Here is a 21,821-nt window from a genome sequence, read left to right as displayed (position 1 = left end):
ATACTGTAAGACCCTTTTCCTAGTCTTCCTTACACACACACACAAGTGTTTTTTTTATTCAAGTTCCTTTTACATTTCAGCCAGGATTGAACCCCTATTTGCTCCTGCACAATGAGGCAGCTCCCCCGGTCTTCCTACTAATGTAATTGGACAGCTCTTAGCAAGGCAGTAAATTAGAAAACGGCAAAGGAAAAATGCATATTAAATCATTAGAAATTTAATTTGTGCTCTATAGGGAGAAAAGTTCTCAATTTTTTTCTCCTGGGAATGTCATTTGCCTTTCAGACAAATAAATCAATAAGAATTGGACCCGAAAAGACTTTCCAATAGCTGAATGTCAGTAAACGGGATAAGGAAAGAACTGGTTCCTGCACTATGTTCAAATAAGTACCTCTCTCTTTATAAAACTAGACCTATTCAACTTGAATGTGTTCTCCCTTTTTACAGTAAACTATTAACCTTGATAATTGACTTTGTATTAAACAGAGTAAAAATTTCTGAAAAAAAAACAATCATTTGATTTTAAGAGCTACGGTATCTGTGGAAAATAAAGAATATTTAAAGCTCATTGTGATTTTCTAGGGGGGGTTTGTGGTTGATAACCTCCCTGGCATAACTCCAGTAAAGGGGTTTTTATGCTAGTTAAATCTAAAATAAATTGGACTGAAGCAAAAGCAAGAAATCTGGAAACTTGTCCTTCATTCACCCCCTTTATCTACTTTCTCATCACTCTTGTCATTCAGCTACTGTTCCAGTAAAGTCTAATTGTTCTGTCCATCCCTTTATCTCCACCTCCCTCTTTTCTGAGGAGATGCAAGCGGATTTCGGGGAATCAATAATGCAGGTGTTTTCAGAGATCAGACACCCACTGTGGCTCCTCCGGAGTCTGGCAGGTCCCGTTCTCTTTATTGACAAGCTGAATGAAGCCGGATATGGCACCGACAGACACACAATAGGAAGGAGCTGCAGTAAAAGTGTCCCTTTTCACTGCACGGCACAGCTCTTTTCTCAGGTTCTCCTCACAATTGTGCTTGTTGGTTTTGCTCTGAGATTATTTTACAGGTTGTCTGTTCTCATAACCTGCACTGTGTTTATCTTAGGTTTCTTTTGAAACTTTAGGCATGCACCTGTACAGTATGCACTTCTCATAATGTGTGTCATGGGGGCTCTACTAGTTTATTATTAATACTAAATATAATTATTCAGAGTGACTTGAAGTGTTTAAACAAATGTCCATTGTGTTTTGCATCACGCCTTATTTAAAAATATTACTGAAGTTTCATTTAACTACTGTATGTTCTCTTCCTTGATATCCAGTGCAGATCTTTTCCACACACAAAAAAGTTTCTTCCTGTAAAGTACTGATGTATTAATTACCAAAAACCATGTCCAACAATATTGAACAATACCCAGCATATGTAAATAATCATTTAAATGTTGAGTTGTAAGGGAGTGTTAAATGTTTGGTTAAAAGGTTTATTGAGTATCAAGTTTACAGTATATGGCAACTTCCCATTATTAAAAACAATACAATAGGGCTTAAATACATTAATGCCTCATATTAATGCACCACCTAAAGACAAGTATTGCCATCATTTGAACTGAACCATGAAGACTACAATAATGAACAGAATTTTTCAATTTATCCAAAAAGCTTTTAAATTAATCCAAGATTCTCTTTAATTAAGTTGCAGTTTTTCATTTTCTCTATCAGCATTCGCATCATTCTGTTTCATGTCACATTTAATAAACAGCTCTAAATAGTTTCCTCCGATAGTTCATACCCTCCAATACAAGAGTAAAGACACATCTCTCCCTAAGCATTCCTCAGTTACCTCATATAGTATATCGACATACAGTATCATGGACAGTAACTACTGTATAGCGATTTTCTATCAAATCCCAGACAAAGAAACCTTAGAGTTTGACACTTTAAAAAAAAGTGGTTATAAAAACAATAATTTTGACAAAAACTGGAAAATCTTAGATTGAAAAGGAAATCCCTCGCTGTGCTTGTCCCTCCTGTATCACAACAGTGAACTCTAAAGTTAATGGCAGCTGTCAGTGGCTCTAAGGTATCTCTGGTCCACAGCAGGCCTTCCTCTCTGGTTAGCGGTGCCTTTTCTGCTTCTTCCAAGCTCCAGCTGAATCAGGGCTTCACTGTTGTTTTGGGTTTATAGCCATCTTCGTGATCTTCATATATATGTGTCCTAAATTCTGAGATCAATTTGGAAAAAATACTGTTATTCTTTGATTCCCTATATTTGTTTTATTTGGGAGCTAACCACATGAGTCATTACAACATCAGACTAATTCTCTGTAATTTCCAGATCCACCAGAATTGCCTTTGAGGGGAAGTTCCATCTGGTGTTGTCCATCTGAATGCTTCTGTAATAACTGCATTTTATAAATAAGCAAAACTAGTGACTAAGAGTGATCCACTGTATGCAGTCAGTTTATAAGAATCAATCTTGAAGTTTGTAATGTATTGTAACTTCTTCTCAATATCTTTTATGTGACAAAAAAGGACAATAAGTGTATAAGAGAGTCCGTGAAACTATCTGCTTTATGTATGAAGGAAAATGTTACTTGTCTCCAAAATTGTGAATTATTTGTTGTATGTTTGCACCTATTAATTCTTCTAATACATACAGTAACTCAGACTTTGTTTGTCATTCCAAGCAAATATTGTATATTCAAATTCTAGAGTCTAGAATTTGCAGGACTATTTACACTTTCTACACTACAAAAGCTTATGCCTTTCAGCAATTCAACTTAGCTAAAATGTTATCCGTAGCCACTCAATGTTACAACGCTAGTTAATAAAACATTAGATTTGAGTGGAATGGCAGGAGCTCTTGTTCACAGAATAAAGAGAATAAGAGGCCTATTATGAAACTGTCTTGTTTCAAAGTAACTCTGAAAGTTTTGTTAGTTTAGTTTTGGTTTGAGTATATATCAAAATACATTGTAATGTTGCTCCTTTAAATTCTGTTTCTTCCTGGACTTCTGTCAGAACAATATGTTGAACCATCATTAACCCAATGATTTTAAAATCTACACATCTACTCGTCTTTTAAGCATAAAATAAATGTTGTGTTTTGTCCTAGAACAATATAGCTATTTGATTCACGAATAGCAAAAACCTGACCTTTTTCCTTTTACTTATTAAGATAAAAAGGGAACTTCTAAAGAAGAAGTGAACTTTCACCTGTATGGCATAATACACTACTCCAAGATATGCAGCAATACAGGCACCCAGGAACAGGTCGAACACTGCAGGCTTCACTCTTAGAGAAGAAAAAAAGAAACACAAACAAGGCTAACTTTCATAAGAAGAAAACGTATAGAAATTGCAGATAACAGCCCAGCACGTACTTTAATAATTACCAATGGTAATAATAATCACCATTGCTCATAGTTGAGGCCACCAACTAGGAGCAATCGGTCAGCTGCACACAAAGAGTGCTACTAGTAGCTACTAGTAGTTGGTCATGGATAGTATAGGTCATGTAACACCTAACATCATATACACATTACGTACTGTAAGTAGTAGCAGGTCCCTTCTTCAGAAGTTCATATAATGTTTTAGAAATGCAAATATCGTAGGGAAATGAGGATGTGGGCTCACGTTGTACATAAAGAATCCCTCAGTTGATAATTGCTGACTCTACCTCCTTGATTAATAATTCTCTTTGAAAGTCCAAAAAACTCTTTCTCAACACTGTGAGTAGTTTTTTGCCCAGTGGGAGTCCTTACTTCTTTATCATCATAACTCAAAGAAAAAGTGCAGTTTAAGAGAATTTATAGAAGGGTCAGTGTAGTCTGCATGTTTGTATACAAGACAATGAAGTTCAAGAATTTAAATGTGGAGGCCAAGGGTGAGAATGTGGAACAAACTGCATATTCACACTATCAATTCAATATATTTTTCAAAGAAACTTACTACAATGTCACTAGATCACACTGGACCAGCACATCTGACCTTATGGTCTCAATCCATGATACCAAATTACTTCTATTTCTCTGTGACCTTTCTTATATCATAAGGAGGGCTCAGCATTCCATGTTTCTGAACTTTAGATAAAATCAGAAGACAGCACATAGGCTTAAAGGAAGATCCATCTGAAACCACAGACCTGTGCATCATCATGGTTTGTTTCATTTGATCAAAGAACACAACTTCTGGATCCCTAGAATAATAAAAATAAATAATTAAAACAGGAAGTATAACCTTTTAATTGTGTCACTGAGGTTTTTGCCTTAGTATATATAGTACTGTATATAAAACATATTCCTAAGCCAGTGAAAACATTCACAATGTTTATGACAGCCTGAAGTGATGTGGGTTTCACTTACTCCATGGGAAGTGCTGGAATATTTAAATGTCTTTATGTTCTATGATTTACATCTTCTCACAGCTTCCAGGAAATGAATTTTCAAATAGCCTGACTTTCAGAGCTATACTGCATTTGCCCTCAAACAGTGAAGTAGCATAACCATGAAAACAAAGTAAAAGTAGCCAACAGAGGCAGACACATGACTCACCCTGTTGGGTTGTGCTGAGATTGTGCACAATTATTTTTAAGACCGAGACAAAGCTGAACACTTGTTATGCCATAGGCCAGCAGGGGTTCGTAGCCCATGATTGCCCTGGGAGACTGAGAGCATTCCCACAAGAAATCATGGTTGTCCTGTGGCTAAAGGATGCGGTCCCATCATCTTTTGATCCATCCTTTTTCCCGACTAATCGGGCACCCAATTATTCTATTAAGCACACCTCTTATTTAAACCTGGAATGTCTCTATCATTGTAATTCCAGCAGCAGTACTGCTCTGACCACACTACAGCTTCACCAGACCACTTTCAGTTGGAAGCCTATCTCTGCTGTGACTTCTACGGCCACTCCAGTCTGCTGCAAGCCAGCAACAAGTCTTCACATCAGCCTGCAATTAAGCTACAGGGTCTACAAGTCAGCAGCCAACCTTTGCTGGGACTCCTACTGTATATTAACTTCGATCTGCTACAAGCTTGAAGCCAGTTACTGCACTGCTCAGCCTCAGTCCTTGGCCCCCGGTACCTGCCTCCTGTAGTCCGTCCTGACAGCTCGCTTGGCCTGGTCTCTGGAGCATGATCCCCTAGGAGTGCGCACCCTGATCAGCTCGGCTCCTGTCACGCACCCGGGCGACTGCCTCATTCTGCTTGCCTGGCTCCAGCTGCAGACCCTTCACCTACGCCAGTCTGCATCGAGTCAGCAGCCTTCCCCTGCAGTGACTGCTGCAGCCCCTTTCAGTTGGCCGCCTACCTCTGCTGCAACTGCAATGGACGCTACCAGTGTGTCTCCAGCCTATGCTGTGACTTCTATGGCAGTGCCGGTATATTGTTAGTCAGCAGCCTGATTCACTTGTGACTGTTACCATCACTAGCAGATCTCTGCTAGGCTCTGCTGCAGCTTCTACAACCACTTAATACTGCACCCTAGGGTGTCTCTGGAGAGCTTCGACAACTAGGCCTTAAGGTGTCATCAGAACCCTCCACAACTCTCTGATCACTAGCACTTAGATTCCAACCTGATCATCACTACAGCTGAGTCTTGTGCTCAGGCACGTCGTAACACTTCATTATTTTAAGAGGTGAGTTAGTTCTGTCATGCTATACGATCAAAATCCATGAATTCAGCCAGAGAGTTTTGGAAGCCTGATTTAATTATGTAAACAGCCAAACAAAAGACAGTCCTCCTTTTATCCCCATGTGTGTTCTATTGAGCTTTTCTGCTGTACATTGTCAGTGATGGAATAGAAGAATAGAAAGCTATAATAAAACATTCTTCTTTTATACAGGTACTGTATCTGCACATCCATCCATTCATCTTATAACTGTTTCTTCAAATAAGCGGTCTCAGGGGAGCCAGAGACTGTCCCAGCAAGGCAGGATACACACTGAGCAGAACAACAATCCATCGCAGGGCACACACAGACACAAGCACACACACGCTTGCATCAGGGACAATTTTCCTGGGGCTGCCAGGTCCAGAATCGAACCCAAGGTCCCAGCACTGTGAGTCAGCAATGCTCAGCAGTGCACCACCGTCTGCAAATGTATAACATTATTTGGACTAGTCCAGTGGCTGGAGCTGGAAGAGTATACCTTCGGTCGGTGCGGAAGACATGGCGCTGGACATGCTGGAGATATTGGCTGAACTCATGCTCTAGTGTGGAAATAAGGAGCTGCAGGCTGGGCTCCCGGTCCAAGAGCTGAGAGGCACGTGGCACAGAGGACAGATAGGACATCAGGGAGGACAAGCGGCTCTCTTGGACTTCCTGCAAGGGACACAGACACAACCCTTCCTGAAGGGCACAACCATGACTTCACATGAACAACCGAAGATCATGCAGAATGAAGAACAAATTAAAATAACATGAATGTTGCCTGTTATCTTTAAAAATGAATCCTGTGTTCGTGGTCCTGACTGTACAGTACGAGCAGTCCAGATTATAAAATTTAGACTGTTAAATCATTAAACACCAACTCTATAATTAAAATTCAATTAAACTCACGTCAGCTAAAGCTTCACTTCATCATGTTGCCCAAAGAACTCAATCCAAAATTCCTACCTATTGGGAAAGGATTGCAATTCTGCAAACTTAGCTTTTAAAACATTTACTTGTATGAGTATTCTTAATGCCAATCAATGACCTGCCAGCATAGTTAACCAAGACACAGTACCTGTGCTATGAAGGAGCACCCTACCACAACGAATGTTTGCTTTGCACTTGGGGGACTGTGAAAATACAGATGTTGTACTATTTTTACAGTTATTATTATTCCCTTGAATCACATCAGTGTTTTATACTTTATCTATAGTCAATTCAATTTAAGCTTTATTGTCCTATGTGGGAAATTTGTTTTATAGCACAGTCAGATGCCGTCAGGTGATAGCAGAGACATTCATTTTTCTATTTCATGTTGGGAAGCCAGAATATTTCTATTACTGGCTTCGCTTGCCTTGTTAGCACAAGCTCATCCAGTGGGGACACACAATCTGAAAGACCTTGTCTTTTCTGGTGTTATGTCCTCCTGAACTCTATTTAATTTAGCTGTTAATTAACTGCATAATCAGGTGATTTGACCTGTTCAGTTTTTTTCAGCTCTTGAAAAAAGGCAAGGTGTTAAGCAATTGACAATTTAGTAGGAATGAAAACAAAGTTTAGTTTAGTTATCACTATGTAAATATGTTAATGTATCAGAACAATGAAAGGAAAAGAATACTAAATACACACACAAAGCTTACAAATAATGACAAAAAATGCAAAGATTAAAGTATTTTTCTTACTTCCAAAAACAGGAGATGGGATAAGATCCTGTAGATGGATTGCACTCATTTGCTATAACTGGTTTAATGGCATGTTACAAACACTGGAGGGCAGCAGCATAGAATTCCTAAACTCTTGATAGTATTCCTGTATTCCCTGTTCTGTTATTTAGAACTGCATGATTTTCTTACCATGTGGCCTCTGAAAACAGGAAGCTCTTTTGGGGAACCCTGAAATAAATATGAAATTGAACACCAGTGGGAGGTTAGTAGAGATGCTTTTTTATTCATTAAAGCTTACTTCAAGTCCTGCATTCTAAATGCATGGAAAGCTGAAAAAATGTGTATCACTGCAGTGTGATTATAATTATAAGTCTGGCATAACCCCAAAAACATTTTCTCTAACTTTGCGTTTGTGTGAGCAACAGATTTAAATTAAACAATGTTTCATTGTACGGTACCACATGCACCATGAAATGGAAGAATTGACAGGTGGATATGAATATAATGGAAACTCCTACTGATCCATTTAGACAGATATTTAAATAGAGCTAGTTTCATATGAAGTATGCAATAGCTGTCAATGGGGTTATTGAGGACCTACTGTAGAGAAGCAAACAGGGCAAAAGGTACAGCTGATTAAATGAGTGTATTCATTTATTTGGGTTAAATAACTTCACTGTTTGGCCATTCCTAATGAGGTCTGTAACCTGGTCTCCATAGTAATGGACCACAGAAAAGTACAGGAACATACAGAGGAAGAACAGGAACGAACATCATCATCACCATTCATCATCATCACTGACATTTGTGTTGTGATGGAGTACCTCTTTCAAATCAGGCTTGAAAACAGATTTTGCCCAGGTAATCTAAATGGGTTTCGACCCATTTGAGTTTTGTTAAAGATTACTGTCTTATTTGTTCCAGGAAATTCTGATTCCCTTTGTTGTCCAATCCTCAATCGACAAATGTCTCTCCTATTTTAGTGATGCCTTTCTCTAGAATAGATAAATTTGTCACCATTCATTTGTGAGCATCTATTTAGAGAGGGAGATTTAGTCCTGGTTAAGTATTTTATTTATTAGGAAGCATTTTATTTCTCTTTGGCCAACACCTGTTAAGGTGTTGTGTTGTATTTAGATTAAAAGGATAGTACAGTGTTCTATGTTTCCTATGTCTGTAAAAGACAGGGCACTAGAGCTCACAGACCTGTTAATTTTTGTAACCATTGTATGCTGTGTAATGTTGCGTGTTTGTAACGTTGTGTTATTTATTGTTGATAAATGTTAGTGCTTTCTAAAGTTTGGATCTTGACATTACTTGATTATGAAGCTGTGCTGGAAAGCAGAAGGCACACATACTGCACTGTGTAATGCTCAGTAAATCCCTGGCTTTAGGGGGTGAAATTATTAATCTTCATTATTTGCTTACAGTACCTAGTAAGTTGGTAGTTGGACCTGATTCTTATTTGATTTTGTTATTGAATAACCGCCTTACTTTTTAATTACCGCACCCCTATTCATTACAGTATTTAAATATATTTATCTTAGATAATGAGCACATCTTGTTCATACTGTATTTTAAAATTAATTCTACACAAAAAGGAAAGATACTGTACCTTTTTAGTTAAGTTGTACATGAATCGTGCCATTGATTCTGCTATTATAACAGCATTACGCCTTAGTTTCTTCATGTCAGTCTGGGTCCTTAGGAACAAGACACAAGATTCACTCATACACACAAAACGTAAAACTTTCTACTGTAAATCGCAAAGTTTAATTCCTTCTCTAATTTTGTACTTCGACCCTCCACCTAAGTACAAACAAATACCAAGCAAACACAGATTTTAGGGATTGGGATAATTTACAAAGCCAAAGTAGACAAACTTTTTGTCTGGTAAAAATAAGATAGGAAATTCAGCTGGACAACAAAAAAGTGTCCAGAGAAGTGACTTAAATTCTTTGGCTACTGTTCCAACAAAATTAGATTTTAAAAACGCATTAATTTAGTTGAAAGACAATTAGAAGAGTAAAGAAATTATCTTCATATGTTACCTACGGTACTTTATATAGACTAAACTATAAGAACTATATATTTATGAAATTATATAAATGTACACAATGTATTTATGATGTCACTTTTCTCTCACCTTTGGTTTTATGTACTTTAGTTTTTTTTAACCTTTTTAATAATCAAATATTGTTAGAAGAACTTTACCTTTGAAGTGAAACCACAGCAAAAACACTTAATAATACTTCTGAACCAAACTTAAAAAATTGATCTGACAGGTGCCACAGTATTTAAAGAATTACTCCTTCCATTGTGAAGGAGGAGGAAGGAGAAGCCACTGCTGAGACTCACACCGTGTCCAGGATGGAGCCCCTCAGCCCACTGCGGGGATCCTCCAGGTGGGACAAGGTGAAGGCAGGAATGCGACGCATCCCGTAGCGCTCATGTTCCCAGGAGAGCGCCCGCTCCCCCAGGTTAATCTTCTTGTGGACTATTCCGAACTTCACTGAAGGGAAGCGGGAAGATATCACCTTCCAGAGAGAAAAAAAAAAGGAGAAATACTCACTGGACTCTACCTGAAAGGGTAGACCTAGCCTGGAATCCGTAATTGTATGACTCAATGGCTGCTGTCAATGGCAGGTGTTATCAGTCTTTAAATAGTTGCCATTGCTGGACAGAGAAGAATGATTATGGCACACTGGTTCGGATAGGTTCAAGTGAAACAGAAACTCCTGAACCATGTGGATCAAAGCTGTGGAGGCCAAAGGCCTTTTGTTTCTACAGTTTTTTTTTTTAAATATGCACAAATCCCTGTATACTGTAAATCCCATAAAGAACAATATCAATGACAGAGTAGGTACACCTAATGTAAGTATCATATTACTTTCTTATTCCACATGCTTGAGAGTTAACTTTCTATCAAAACTCAAATAAAATCCATTTTAGAATTCTCACTTATCAGATATTAACCCTGTAATAATCTATTGGTGTTTCCTAGATCATATTCAACTCAATACAGTATTTGGCAACATTGTGTAGCAGCGGCAGGGTACCCACACTTATAACTAGAAGATTGTGGGTTTGAATCCCATGTAAAACACTGTTGTTGGTGTTTTTGTACTTTGCCTGAATAGTTCCAGTAAAATACCAGGATCATTTCTATAGTTTGGGACTTGAGAAATGCATTTCGAAAATGATTGGTCTCGCCATAAAAGGTTAAAAATATTAGTTGCTTTGGATATACTGTAAGTGTCAGCCAAATAAAAAAGAGGAATTCTGTCACATCTGGATATGTGGTAGCCACAGAATCCAAGGGAGACAGTATTGCTCATATATCTTTCTCCTGTGAAAGTGACAGCACATCCAGAATAGGACTTTCAAAACTGGTGTCAGTCTGGGACACAAAGAAAACTCAGTCTAGCACAAGACTTACCTGATCCAGCTCTTGAATGAAAGCATGCTGTATTGTTCCAGGCTTCGGAGGTCTGGATACATGAAGATAGAGCCCTTCACCATTGGCTAATGTGTCCAGGCACAGTACAAAGGCCACATTTTCATGAAGCAAGCTAGACTCTGTAGACACAGTACAGAGGGCATTCATGCATCAGTTTGGTCTTTTTTCATATTTGGTAAAGGTACATTTGTCTCAGAGAATACCAGTTAGCATCTCCCTCTATATAGTAATGTTTTCTAACTACTGTTCTGGAACTCACAGATATAGACTGGGTCACAATAGCAAAAAAAATCTCTAAAAATCCCAAACTGTGTTTTTTTTTATTATGTGGACAGAGTTTTTTGCAAATGAAAAATTACCAGTTTCACTGGAGACAGAGGAACAAACTAATCAAAAAACCTCCTTAAATAATAATAAATTCAATGGATTTTTCCCCCCAATTCCAGTCCTCTGTCCCCCTTAAACAATTCACACACCGCCTCCTGACCCACCTGTGTGGTCCAGATTTTCTTCAATCCACCTCTTTGTTCCTTGGTAATTGTACTTCCCTCCTCCCGTTAGAGAGAAAAGAATATTGTACCTGAGACAAAAAATAAACATATTGTTGTAGGTTTGTCTTCACTGTTCTTTTTTGTTTGAAAGTGATTTCTAATGTTAGTCACTCTGTCCTAAAATGTTCTCTCGCTCCCTGTTCTTTCACTGTTATCCCTCACCTACACTTCTCTGATATCTGTATCTCCACTTCCCTACCTTTCGCAATGCCTGACACCTACAGGACTGCTTCATTGCTTTTATTACATTTCCCTCTCACTCTCAACCTGGAGCTCCTTTCCCTCTGGCCTCAGTGTAATTTACCTGGCCTGACTGTGGGCGTCACTGTAGAGTCTGTGGAAGAGTCTGACCAGCTCCAGGAGAACAGCCACGCCACTAGCATTGGAATCCGCTCCATACGAGAGCCACTGTCAAGCACACAGAGTTACACAGCAAGCAAAACAGGTATTTCTACTTCTCAGCATTTCAGAAATTGGCCGGGCATACTATATTTTAAATTAGCATTATAAAATACAGGATTCTGATAATAAAATTGGGATTGTTCATAAGCAACCATGAATCTACTTTTGCAGTGGGTGTAATAGTCATCCTGTACCGATACAGTCAAAAAAGCACAAAAAGCCGAAAACTGTGATATCTATTTAGCAAACCTGCACATATTGTTTTGCTTTGTACTATAACTTTGCTTTGCCTTTTTTGTCTTAAACATTCAGCTTCTTACAATACACTGTATGCACATTTTATTACTTAAGTTCTTTTTGACCTTTTTATTATTCTGTTTTGGCAAAACCATACTGTATCTCTTTCTGAAGTAAATTCCAGTTAACAGAGGGTGACAAAATTAGCTCAAAATAGTACTCAAGCCATACACTGTAGGACAAAGAAAAAGAGCTGGAATGTTGGTGTACAGTATAGGTATAGTATACAGTACAGTACAGAACAATGGTAGTGGCCTGAGGACTACAAAAGAATTATAATTTAAACCAAAGTATTCCTAACAAGTATTGTGAAAATGCCACACTGTATGAAAATGTTTAGGTTCTTAAAAAAATGTAGAAATTCATGTAATGGCATCTTAACAATATATTCCTAATCGTACAGTACAATATGGTTTTGAGATAATTGACAATGCCCTTTTCAGCTTCCCAGCAGTGAAAGGCTAATTGGGGTAATTAACAGTCATCCTTGTGCCAGAAGGATTTGATTTATCTGCTTGAGGCACCAAATCCCATTGTTACAGATATTTTCTCATAAATCTTAGCAGCACAACTTCCATTCTGAGAAAAGCTGTTCTTTTTTTTTTCTCTTAACTTGTTTTCTGTTCCTTAGAATACCCCATGATGTTTAATGTTGCTTTCAGTTACCCAAAAAGTAGAACTATCTGCAATATGTCAGCTGTTCCTTTATTTCATAGCAGTATTCTGGTCTTTGCAAAAATCCTTTTATACTGCCTTTTGTAGTCAGTACCTATACAATGGCTTGAGAAGCCATATTTTATTTAGCTTAGACACAGGACCTAAAGGTGACTTACAGGCGCTATCCCAAAGGAGTCATAATGAGCTGTAATGACAACTGTGGGCAGGTCCTCTCCTGTTCCAAACAGAACTCCCTGTAACACAGTTAAAAACCAAGATCTACTGTATCTATCTGGTCAGGTAGCAGAAACTTTTTATCACTCTGTAACTTGACCACAACGTCTGATTTTTGTTTCAATTTCATGTTGACTTGTGGCATAGTATGCTCTCAGAAGCTAAAAGAGTGTTTTTTTATTTTATTTTGCAAACTCTGTTCTGTGCATTCACAATACTCTCCAGAACAGTAATCCAGTTCTTCTGTGGTTTTATAGAAGTATGTTTTTTTTCCGTATGTTTTGCAAGCTGCAGCTACTGTATATGGTTGTATTTTAGTAGATCGGATAACTTTAGCTCTTCACAATGTTTCCATACAGTAAAATAAGTGCATTTGATGGAACCAGCGTGGGTCCTGAAACGTACTGTATAGAATGTTCTGTTCTGGGACCTTCATGTGTAACTTATATCTGTCTAATTGTCCAGCTGTTGGTTAGTCTTCGGCTGAACGCTGAGAATCAGTTGCAGTTACTTTGGCACACATTAACAATCCTTGCTGTTAGTCTCTTGAAGTAATTGTTACAGGCTGTTCCTGTACAGTGATGGATGGAGATCAGAAATTAAAATGTTAATTACAGTTAACATTTTTTAATTTACAACGTTCTGTGAAAATTCAACTTTTTAATTAATAAAAATGAGATTTTATTGATCTAAAATGAGAATGTAGGCACAGGCAGGTATCATGTTTTAATTATGTGCTCACTTTTTATTAAAAAAAATTAGTGCTACTTACAGTAATTCAACTTTTGTAGTACTTATTGCCTTGTGAAAGGACTTAGGATGGTTTGACCATAAAATGAGACAAAAGTGACTGGAAGCTAAGGTCTGGGTTATTATTGATCTTATTAACTTTTTTCCCCAAAATAAGGTACTTACTATGCTTGAGAATAATTAACAAACATGATGCGTGAATGTGGTCCACAAACAACAATTTTCAGCCAATCTCACCTCCAGAGTGATGAAGGCTGTGTCACTGATGGGCTTGATGGGAATATCACTGCCAACAAATATCTGGAACCCATTTGCTGTGACCATGCTGGAAAGGACTGAAGGAGAGAACACAGTTATATCCACTGCTGTGGAACTCGTAGATACCTTAGACACCATCATAAGGCATAACATATGTATTTTATGAGCTTCAACAATTTACTGAAAGCCTACCTACTACTATAGCAACTTTGATTTTTAATTAAGCTCTGAGTGAGAAAAAATGTAATTTAGTAATATTACATTCACAGTGTTCAGAAACATCACAAATATTCAAAACCACAGAAATGTGAAAAAGGCGCTCACAACAACCCAAAGTAAACTACACTTGAGCAGTGAATATGACGTTATATTGCAGTGGTGACGTTATATATAAAATGGTGACAGTTATAGTAGCTAATATGTAAACTTTGTCATCTGCAAAGCCAGTGACTCTAGGTCTACATTTTCTCAGTACAAAACGCAGGTCAGGAATAACTTGTGGTTTAAAACAATATGGCTTGAATTCTGAAGAAGACCGTCACAGAATTGTGCATCTGTACAAAAAAAGGAAAAATATTGAAAAGAGGAGTACAATGGAAAATGTTCTGTTTTGACAGTGATACATCAGGAAGCCTGTGGAAATTACATGCAGTGATTTGGACATTTCCTACAATGTCTGTTTGACACCACTGTGAATACTCCTTTAGAAAAAGATTAATGTTATCAAAACAACTATGATTTTGGAAATTCCTCTTCTCTTTTTTGGATTCTCGGGGTAACTAGAGGAAGTTTCTCCATGAAAGGAATACAGTTTTCGGAGAGGATCTCCTCAAGGGGTCCCTAATGTGCCTCACCCTGCAGAGGTGAGGAGGACTGCAGTGCCAGAGAGGCAGCCTTCATCTCTTCATACATCGAGAGCAGCTCCTCTTCCTCCATAGCAGCATAGACTGGCATCAGAGTGTCATTCATCACCACCTCTGCCTCACTCACCATGAACCTCTGCCAGGACACAGAAGGTGACTGAATTCATATGTTAGAAGCTGGGTGTATTTCAGGTTTTTTGGGTGATATAGGATAGAGTTTGTGTGGTAAAGAGAGGAATACTGTGGACTAACCTGTAAATTATTTTTTTTTTATCTAAGATGAGTTGAATTTTTCAATTTGATTATTTGGTTTTAATGAAAACAAAAAGTTTATGGAAAACTACATTAATCTGTGATATTGTTTTCATGTTTAGTAATCCTGCAGAGAGAGAGAGGTACAGAACATATACAGTACAATTGTTCATTTCTGTACAATTTACATTGATGACTGCAGATGTATAGGATGTTTTAAAAATGTCAGCTTTCTTGTCAAATGTTTTTGACCTAATGCTCATGGACATGATATGCTGTATTTCATAGAGCATTTTCATTTGAAATAATTGGTTTATAAAGTTTATGTAAAGCCTCACTTACAGTATCTATCAGTTCTTGCAGCATCTCAGTTTGCCTACTGGGTGTGCTTGCCCATGCAAAAATGGACTTTATTAAGTTTAAGTGCATGTTAGGGATTTTCATTTGGTAATTTTAATAAAATAATTCTCAATCATGTTTTCCAATGAAAAGGTATTAATTTGGGATAGAATGCAAAGTTCAAGATGCTTGTATCTTCATTTTGATCCCCAAATATTTCAGCATGTTTTGATGGTAATGAGAATTAAGTACAGTAATGAGTCTGAGCCTTGGATCTGTTTTGATCCTTTGTATTTATACAGTAAATAAGTCAATGCTGTTGTACATTTCACCTAAAGAGACATTTTAAGAAGAGCACATACATAGACCATGTCTATTTGAACACAGAAAGAAAAGCAATTTTCTCAGCTCCAGGTTTTAAATGAAATTAAATGATTTGTAAATGGTTATAAATCTTTTTGTCGAGAACTGTCTGGGTGCGTGGTAGAGCTGCAATAATTATTCATTTTAAAATTACATTTTTCATTCATGGGCAAGTTTTGGTTTATGATTAATTAGTCTAAATCAGTTCCTTTTTTGGTTTGAAGATTTGTTATATTGAAAACTTTTTTAAAACAAAAAAGATCTGTTTGATACTCTTATTATGTGATTCTCTTTTTATGTCTTAAAACAATATGGACAAGTATGTTTATCAATACTGAGGGAAATATTCTTAATTTAGGTATAAGTCTTTTATATTTTATACACTTGTATCTTGTAACTTTCCACTCCAATGGTTGTGAAAGTATAGTATGTAGTTCTGCTTTTGCCTATATATACTGAATTGTCAACATTATGTTGCAAGGCATAACTGCCATATGTTCCTGGCAAAGTTACAAAAATAATTAGGAACTTGCTTGACTGCTCTGATTTGACATGTGCACAGCCAATGTCAAATCCCTTTTATGGACAGGTTTTAGAGACTTTGCTGTATATAAAGACCATTCTTTGTAATAATTCTTTGAGCCTGGCTTGCAAGAGCTAGGCTCCCATATGCATATGTAATAAAAAAGACTTCTGCTACACGGACACCTGAATTGCTGTCATTCGTTTGACACAACAATATATTACCAGTTCCTCGTATCTGTAATATCTAGGTGTATAATAGCCTGATATGGACAGTGCAGTACTGTTTTTCATGGTCCATAAACAGAGTGCTTTTGTATTATAATTTTGTGATGTGGGGGGTATCTATAATACTGTACCTGGATAACATCCTGAGGGACAGATGAGATGTTTTGTGGCACCAGAATGAGAACAGAGGCTGCGTTGTGTCTCAGGGCATCCTGGTACCGGTCCAGAGTGAAGTCCGCAAGCCTCATCACCACACACCGCCGAGTCAGAACCCTCTCCTCCACGGTGCGGGCTTCAGCTACCACTAGCGCTCCACGACAACCTAAGGAACCAGAACCAAATTCAGATAGGCCACAACACCACCAAACAGGTCATATAGGCATCTATCGGTCATATCTATTTTATCATTACTAATGGAGTAAATAACAAAGCAAAAACGTCGATAAGTCCAAATAAATTTAAAACTAGAACTTTTTTCTGGATTTATTTCTGTATTTTATTTTACTTTCTCAAGATATAGACACTTAAAGGACTCTACAACAGTATATCATTCATTACAGCTTGAGTATGAGGGGATGAAATCATTTTAGGCACTATTTGTGCATTGGATAATCCATTCGTCCATTTTCGATATGTTTATCTAATTTAGAGTTGTGGGGGAACCCTAGGCTATACCTGGAAGGGATGCCAGTCCATCAAAAGGACCACACAGACAAACACGCCTCAGATTAGAGCTAATTTTATCAGAAGCAAGTTAGCCTAGCAGTACTATATGCCTTTGAACTGTAGGAGGATACTGAAGAACCCAGAGGTAACTTTCATGAACATGGGGAAAAACTCCAAACTCCAAACAGGGCCCCAGCGCTGACTACCGTGCTACAGTGTCACCCCGCATTGGATAATCATTATTCATAAATGCATTTTAGTAAACCTCATGGTTTGTTGATGTCAATGCGTCATTTCTGGGGCAATAGTTGTTAACACATCACAGGCGTGTAATAAAAAGTATATAAAATATAAATATAAAATGTATAATATAACTATATATACAGTATATTCATATAGCTGAGGTATCGGCTCATTGTCTCTGTAAGTACTCCACCACAAGATCACAGTGTAAACCAGGCCTTCCCACATGCACAGTAAGCAAATTCAAGGGGCCCCTTTAAAATCTAAGCATTACCTCCGATTTATGATAACCTTCTACTAGATCTCTAATCTCAATTTAAACCCTTCCCAATCCAAACAACAGCTGCCTATTCAAACCGGTCCCTAAGTGTCAGACAGCATACATAGCATTGAACAACATAATCCACAGTGTGACCATCAGTGAAACCCAACCCATCACCAATCAGCAAGTCTGTAATGCAGCTTGTCCTCTACAGCATGGATACAGTCATGGGAAGCTGTTTTTTGTCAGGAAGATTGAGTCAATTGGCCTTGTAAACCATTAGCTTTACACATTTTGATGGGGCTCTCCTTCTGGGGTTCTTTAGTGCTGCAGCACTTTTATGAAGTTTTATAAAGCACACTGAAAACATGGTAAAAATAGTGATACTGTACAAACTGTTAGAAACCATGCCAATGCAAAATCAAGACATGTTATACAAATGTTAAATGCCAGTGAAAGTTCAACAATACCACCTAAATTTACTGTGCCAAATTCACATACTGTAAATGGCACACTCAATTCCAACTTCACATGGAAATCTCCTCTTAAATATTGTAACGCTTACGGCCGACAGGTACTGTGTAAGAACCGGCGTACCAGAGCAGGTGACGTCACCGCCCTTCCCAGTAATAGCAAGACCACAGCCCCTGGGCTGTGGAGAGATCTCTCTTTAGCTCACTGGGCTGGGTCCCTGTTGAGTGACGCGGGAGTCCCGGGTTCGAGCCCCCGACAGTGGGGGGCCGACCTAATGCGGCAAGGGCGCCCGCCTAAGCCCCCGTTGCGTTACAATATATAATAATCTTACAGAATAATAACATTGTTGAGTAGTTACTGGACTACTATAGTAAGAATATAGGAGATCTACCTTTATAGACTGGGTGACAATTCAGCACAATGTATGAAGTTACAGGCCATGTGTAATCTATGCTTGGTTTCACTTAACAGCCAAACTCCTCTGTAATAACTTGGAGTGGAGTTCTCATTTCTTCCTCTTGACCCAAAAGGCCCCCTGTGACAGGAGACAGCAGGGAGAATGATGCCAAGCATGGGTTGTGTATAAAGGGGGAGTTTCCTACCGTGTTTCTGCTGCTGCAGGTTGTACTGCTGCATCCTGTACAAGGTGAACTCGTGACCCTGGACGGCAGTCAGAGCTGGAAGAAGCAGAGCCGGCGCACACAGCAGGAGCAGCACAGCCATCCCAGGAGTCTGTGAGTCAGGCCTTGGCCCCACTCCAATCAACGCTGGTCTGGGTTTACCCTCGTCTCACCCTTCACCTTCCTGTACTGCAGCACCAGGTTCAAGCATTCCACAGCACCATTCACCAAATAATTCGATGGGTCTAAAACCTACATGCAACAAGCAAGATTTGTCTTCCATTCTTCACTGTCCCCCCACCCTTAAATCTCCATGTTTTTCCTTTCTTTTTCTGTAAGATGTAGGCCATTATATTTTTGTAGTATACATGACTACAGGGCATGTTAATATGGTTTCCCCTCTTTTGCCATAGTAAATGGCAATGGTAACTGTAATCTCTTCTTTAGTAGTTCAGGTGGGGAGCTGTGTCAGCATGCGTAGGCTGCAAAGGAACAAGTAATAGGTTTATTCCATGCTGAACAAAAGAAGAAAGAAAACACAATGTTTTGGCCGTGGAGCCTTCTTCAGTTGTGTGGGTGTCAAACACCTGAAGAAGGCTCCACGGCCGAAACGTTGTGTTTTCTTTCTTCTTTTTTTCAGCATGGAATAAACCTATTACTTATCTCTTCTTTAGGTTTAGTCTTTTCTGTCGCATAAGTGTGAATGAATTAGCATTCTCATTTATTGAAAGCAGCAATAGACTAAGAATTTAAAATGTATTGTCAGATTTTTCTATTTCCACACATGCTTATTCTTCTTAATTTATGGTCTGCGATCAGAATCAGAATCGCTTTTATTCGCCAGTATGTGTTAGGTACAGGAATTTGCCTTGGTACATTTGGCACCTGCTCAACACAAAACCCACACAGGTGCAAAAGGAGCATTAACATTAATGACATAGTTACATTGGACAATATACAAAAGATGGGGGAGTCACAACACAGTCACAATATGTGCTCACGGTATGGAACATGTAGACATTACAGTATACAGTATATAAGACACAGGCACATTCACATTTTACAGTACAGTGCAAATGTACAAACAACAGACTGTGGTAATGCTCTAAGAGCTGTAATAGCAGTTGCAGGAGCTGTAGTTTTTCTCTTTCTACAAGGCTTGTACTGTACCTCAGCATTTACAACCATATTTCCTTTTGTGGAGAACTACTGTATGGAACTACACCAATGCTTTTACTTCTTTTAAAGTTTTTATCATTGGGAAACTGCTTCCATGATAGCCTTGAGATTCTAATCACATGGCTGAAACAAAAGATCCCTACGAGACAGACTAGTTTAGTCCTTACCTGGCCACTCTGGCTACTTCACATCCAGGAGAGCTGCACAGATTCTCTGTCTCTGTCCACTCGTGTCTAGTTTCAGCACTGTTGTAATTCTCCAGCAAACAAGACCGCTGCCCTGAGACTGGGAATGGGGCACAGTGTGATAAATCCACTCAGCCATCTGGACAGTGCAGATGCACAGCTAATCGCCATCTCTCCTGGCCTCCAGCCTGACCATCCTGTCTTAAGAATATAGGGCTTATCTTATCATAGGTAATTATGCTGGAGTATTGGTGCAAAGCATTTGAATGCTGGTACAGCAGTTGAATGAAGCATTATTGTCTGAACAATTGTATCTTCACAGTGTTAATGTAGACAAAAAAAGGGAAAACAAATATACTTTGATACCATCAATGGTTTGTGATGAAATGACTTTTATTTACATTCTTTCTTTTTGGCTTATGCACACAGAACATTAATAGTTTATATTGTACACTAATAAAAGATTCATTACAAGGGAAAAAATGACCTGAAAAAAATGAAGAAATGTCATTTAAACTTCCAAACATCTCTATCTTGCTCCTATTCCCTAGATGAGAAAGAAGAAATTTGAATGTGCTGGGGATGAAAGGCACCTGCGTGTCTTTTATTGTGGCGAAACGGTCGCACATTGGCTTCCTCACACACCATGACAGAATGTGACCTTGATCTAATGGCATGGAAACCAAGGCAATTGGAGGTCCTACTCATTAGCTTAGGTTAGAAAAAGTCCCTGCTGGATCTTTGAAACAGCTTTAATAAAACATATATTCCACAGAAAGTTCTTAGTGGGGTCACTGAGCTTGTCTCATGGACAAGAGGACAAAATATGTTTCAGGACAGAATACATACAGGAGCAGATATACAGAGTGAAGAAAAGAAGGAAGACTGAATAATATCATCATCATCCTTAAATTCGATTTGAAACCAGGTTATGTTCAGGTAATATGAGCCCTGAAAGATTATTGAACTCTCAGCTTTAATATTTGAGAGGTTTTGCGGCCATTTTATTTGGAAATTCTGATTTCCTTTGTATCAGAATCCATAGGCTAAAAACAACTCTAGTATTTTAGTGATGCTTCTGTATAGAATAGGGAAATTGGTTCTTGTTCATTTGTGAGCATCTGTTTAGAGAGGGAAATTTAGTTGTGCTGAGCATCCATTTTGTTGATTAGAATGCAGGTTCTCTTTCTATGGTTTTTGTATTCAGATTATAAGGATATACTTTAAGAATTGTACAGTAAATATTGATTCTTAATGTAGCTATTCTATAAATGATGTGTTGTAGAACAGTGTGATTTAGTGTTAATATTGTATATAAACATTTGGGCCTTTTTATTACTTTATAATCAAGTTGTGCTGTAGAATAAAAGACCACGTACCACAGTTTCACTTGACTGAATAGATATTTTTAGTCTTTACTTTTTTGCTTGCCTGGCAATTGTTTGTCAGAACCCAATTTTTATACTGATTAAATAATCTTATTTTTTAATTTGTTACACTTCCGTACTACTACCGTACTACACTACTGCTACTACTTGTAACAGTATAATTAGTATAATAATATGCCCTGAAGCTTTGTTAATCTGAAGTGCTTCTAGTACCAGCAACCTTTTGGCCTCCTGTAAGCTAAAATTAGTGTACCAGTTTAGTAGCTTTCCCATTTCACCCAGTGCTGTTCTCTGAACCTCTTAGCATCTGAAG

The 21,821-nt window shown here is 38.1% G+C and overlaps 1 protein-coding gene across 3 annotated transcripts; it reads right to left on the bottom strand.

Annotated features, from left to right (window-relative positions):
• Positions 1-1,467: 1,467 nt before the first annotated feature.
• LOC102698526 (BOS complex subunit NCLN) lies at positions 1,468-20,249 on the bottom strand. Of its 3 annotated transcripts, none has more exons than XM_015361588.2 (16): positions 20,103-20,249; positions 18,739-19,008; positions 16,623-16,813; positions 14,779-14,923; positions 13,904-14,001; positions 12,859-12,936; positions 11,631-11,734; positions 11,267-11,355; positions 10,755-10,894; positions 9,674-9,852; positions 8,931-9,018; positions 7,505-7,543; positions 6,148-6,347; positions 4,140-4,193; positions 3,212-3,290; positions 1,468-2,217 (listed from the first exon to the last, which is right to left on the bottom strand). In XM_015361588.2, exons 2-16 carry the CDS (start codon positions 18,857-18,859, stop codon positions 2,158-2,160), a joined length of 1,665 nt encoding a protein of 554 aa, XP_015217074.2. In that variant the 5' UTR covers positions 18,860-19,008; positions 20,103-20,249; the 3' UTR covers positions 1,468-2,157. The 3 variants fall into 3 exon arrangements, with proteins under 3 accessions (XP_015217074.2, XP_015217082.2, XP_006626750.2); XM_015361596.2 differs by having other exon boundaries at positions 18,739-18,945; XM_006626687.3 differs by having other exon boundaries at positions 6,148-6,320; positions 20,103-20,248.
• Between the last annotated feature and the right edge of the window lie 1,572 nt (positions 20,250-21,821).

The sequence above is a fragment of the Lepisosteus oculatus genome, chromosome 3 (genome assembly GCF_040954835.1).
Source record: "Lepisosteus oculatus isolate fLepOcu1 chromosome 3, fLepOcu1.hap2, whole genome shotgun sequence".
NCBI classification, from domain to species: domain Eukaryota; kingdom Metazoa; phylum Chordata; class Actinopteri; order Semionotiformes; family Lepisosteidae; genus Lepisosteus; species Lepisosteus oculatus.
Note: the sequence above shows the minus strand (reverse complement) of the source record. Positions and strands in the feature narration are given on the sequence as shown.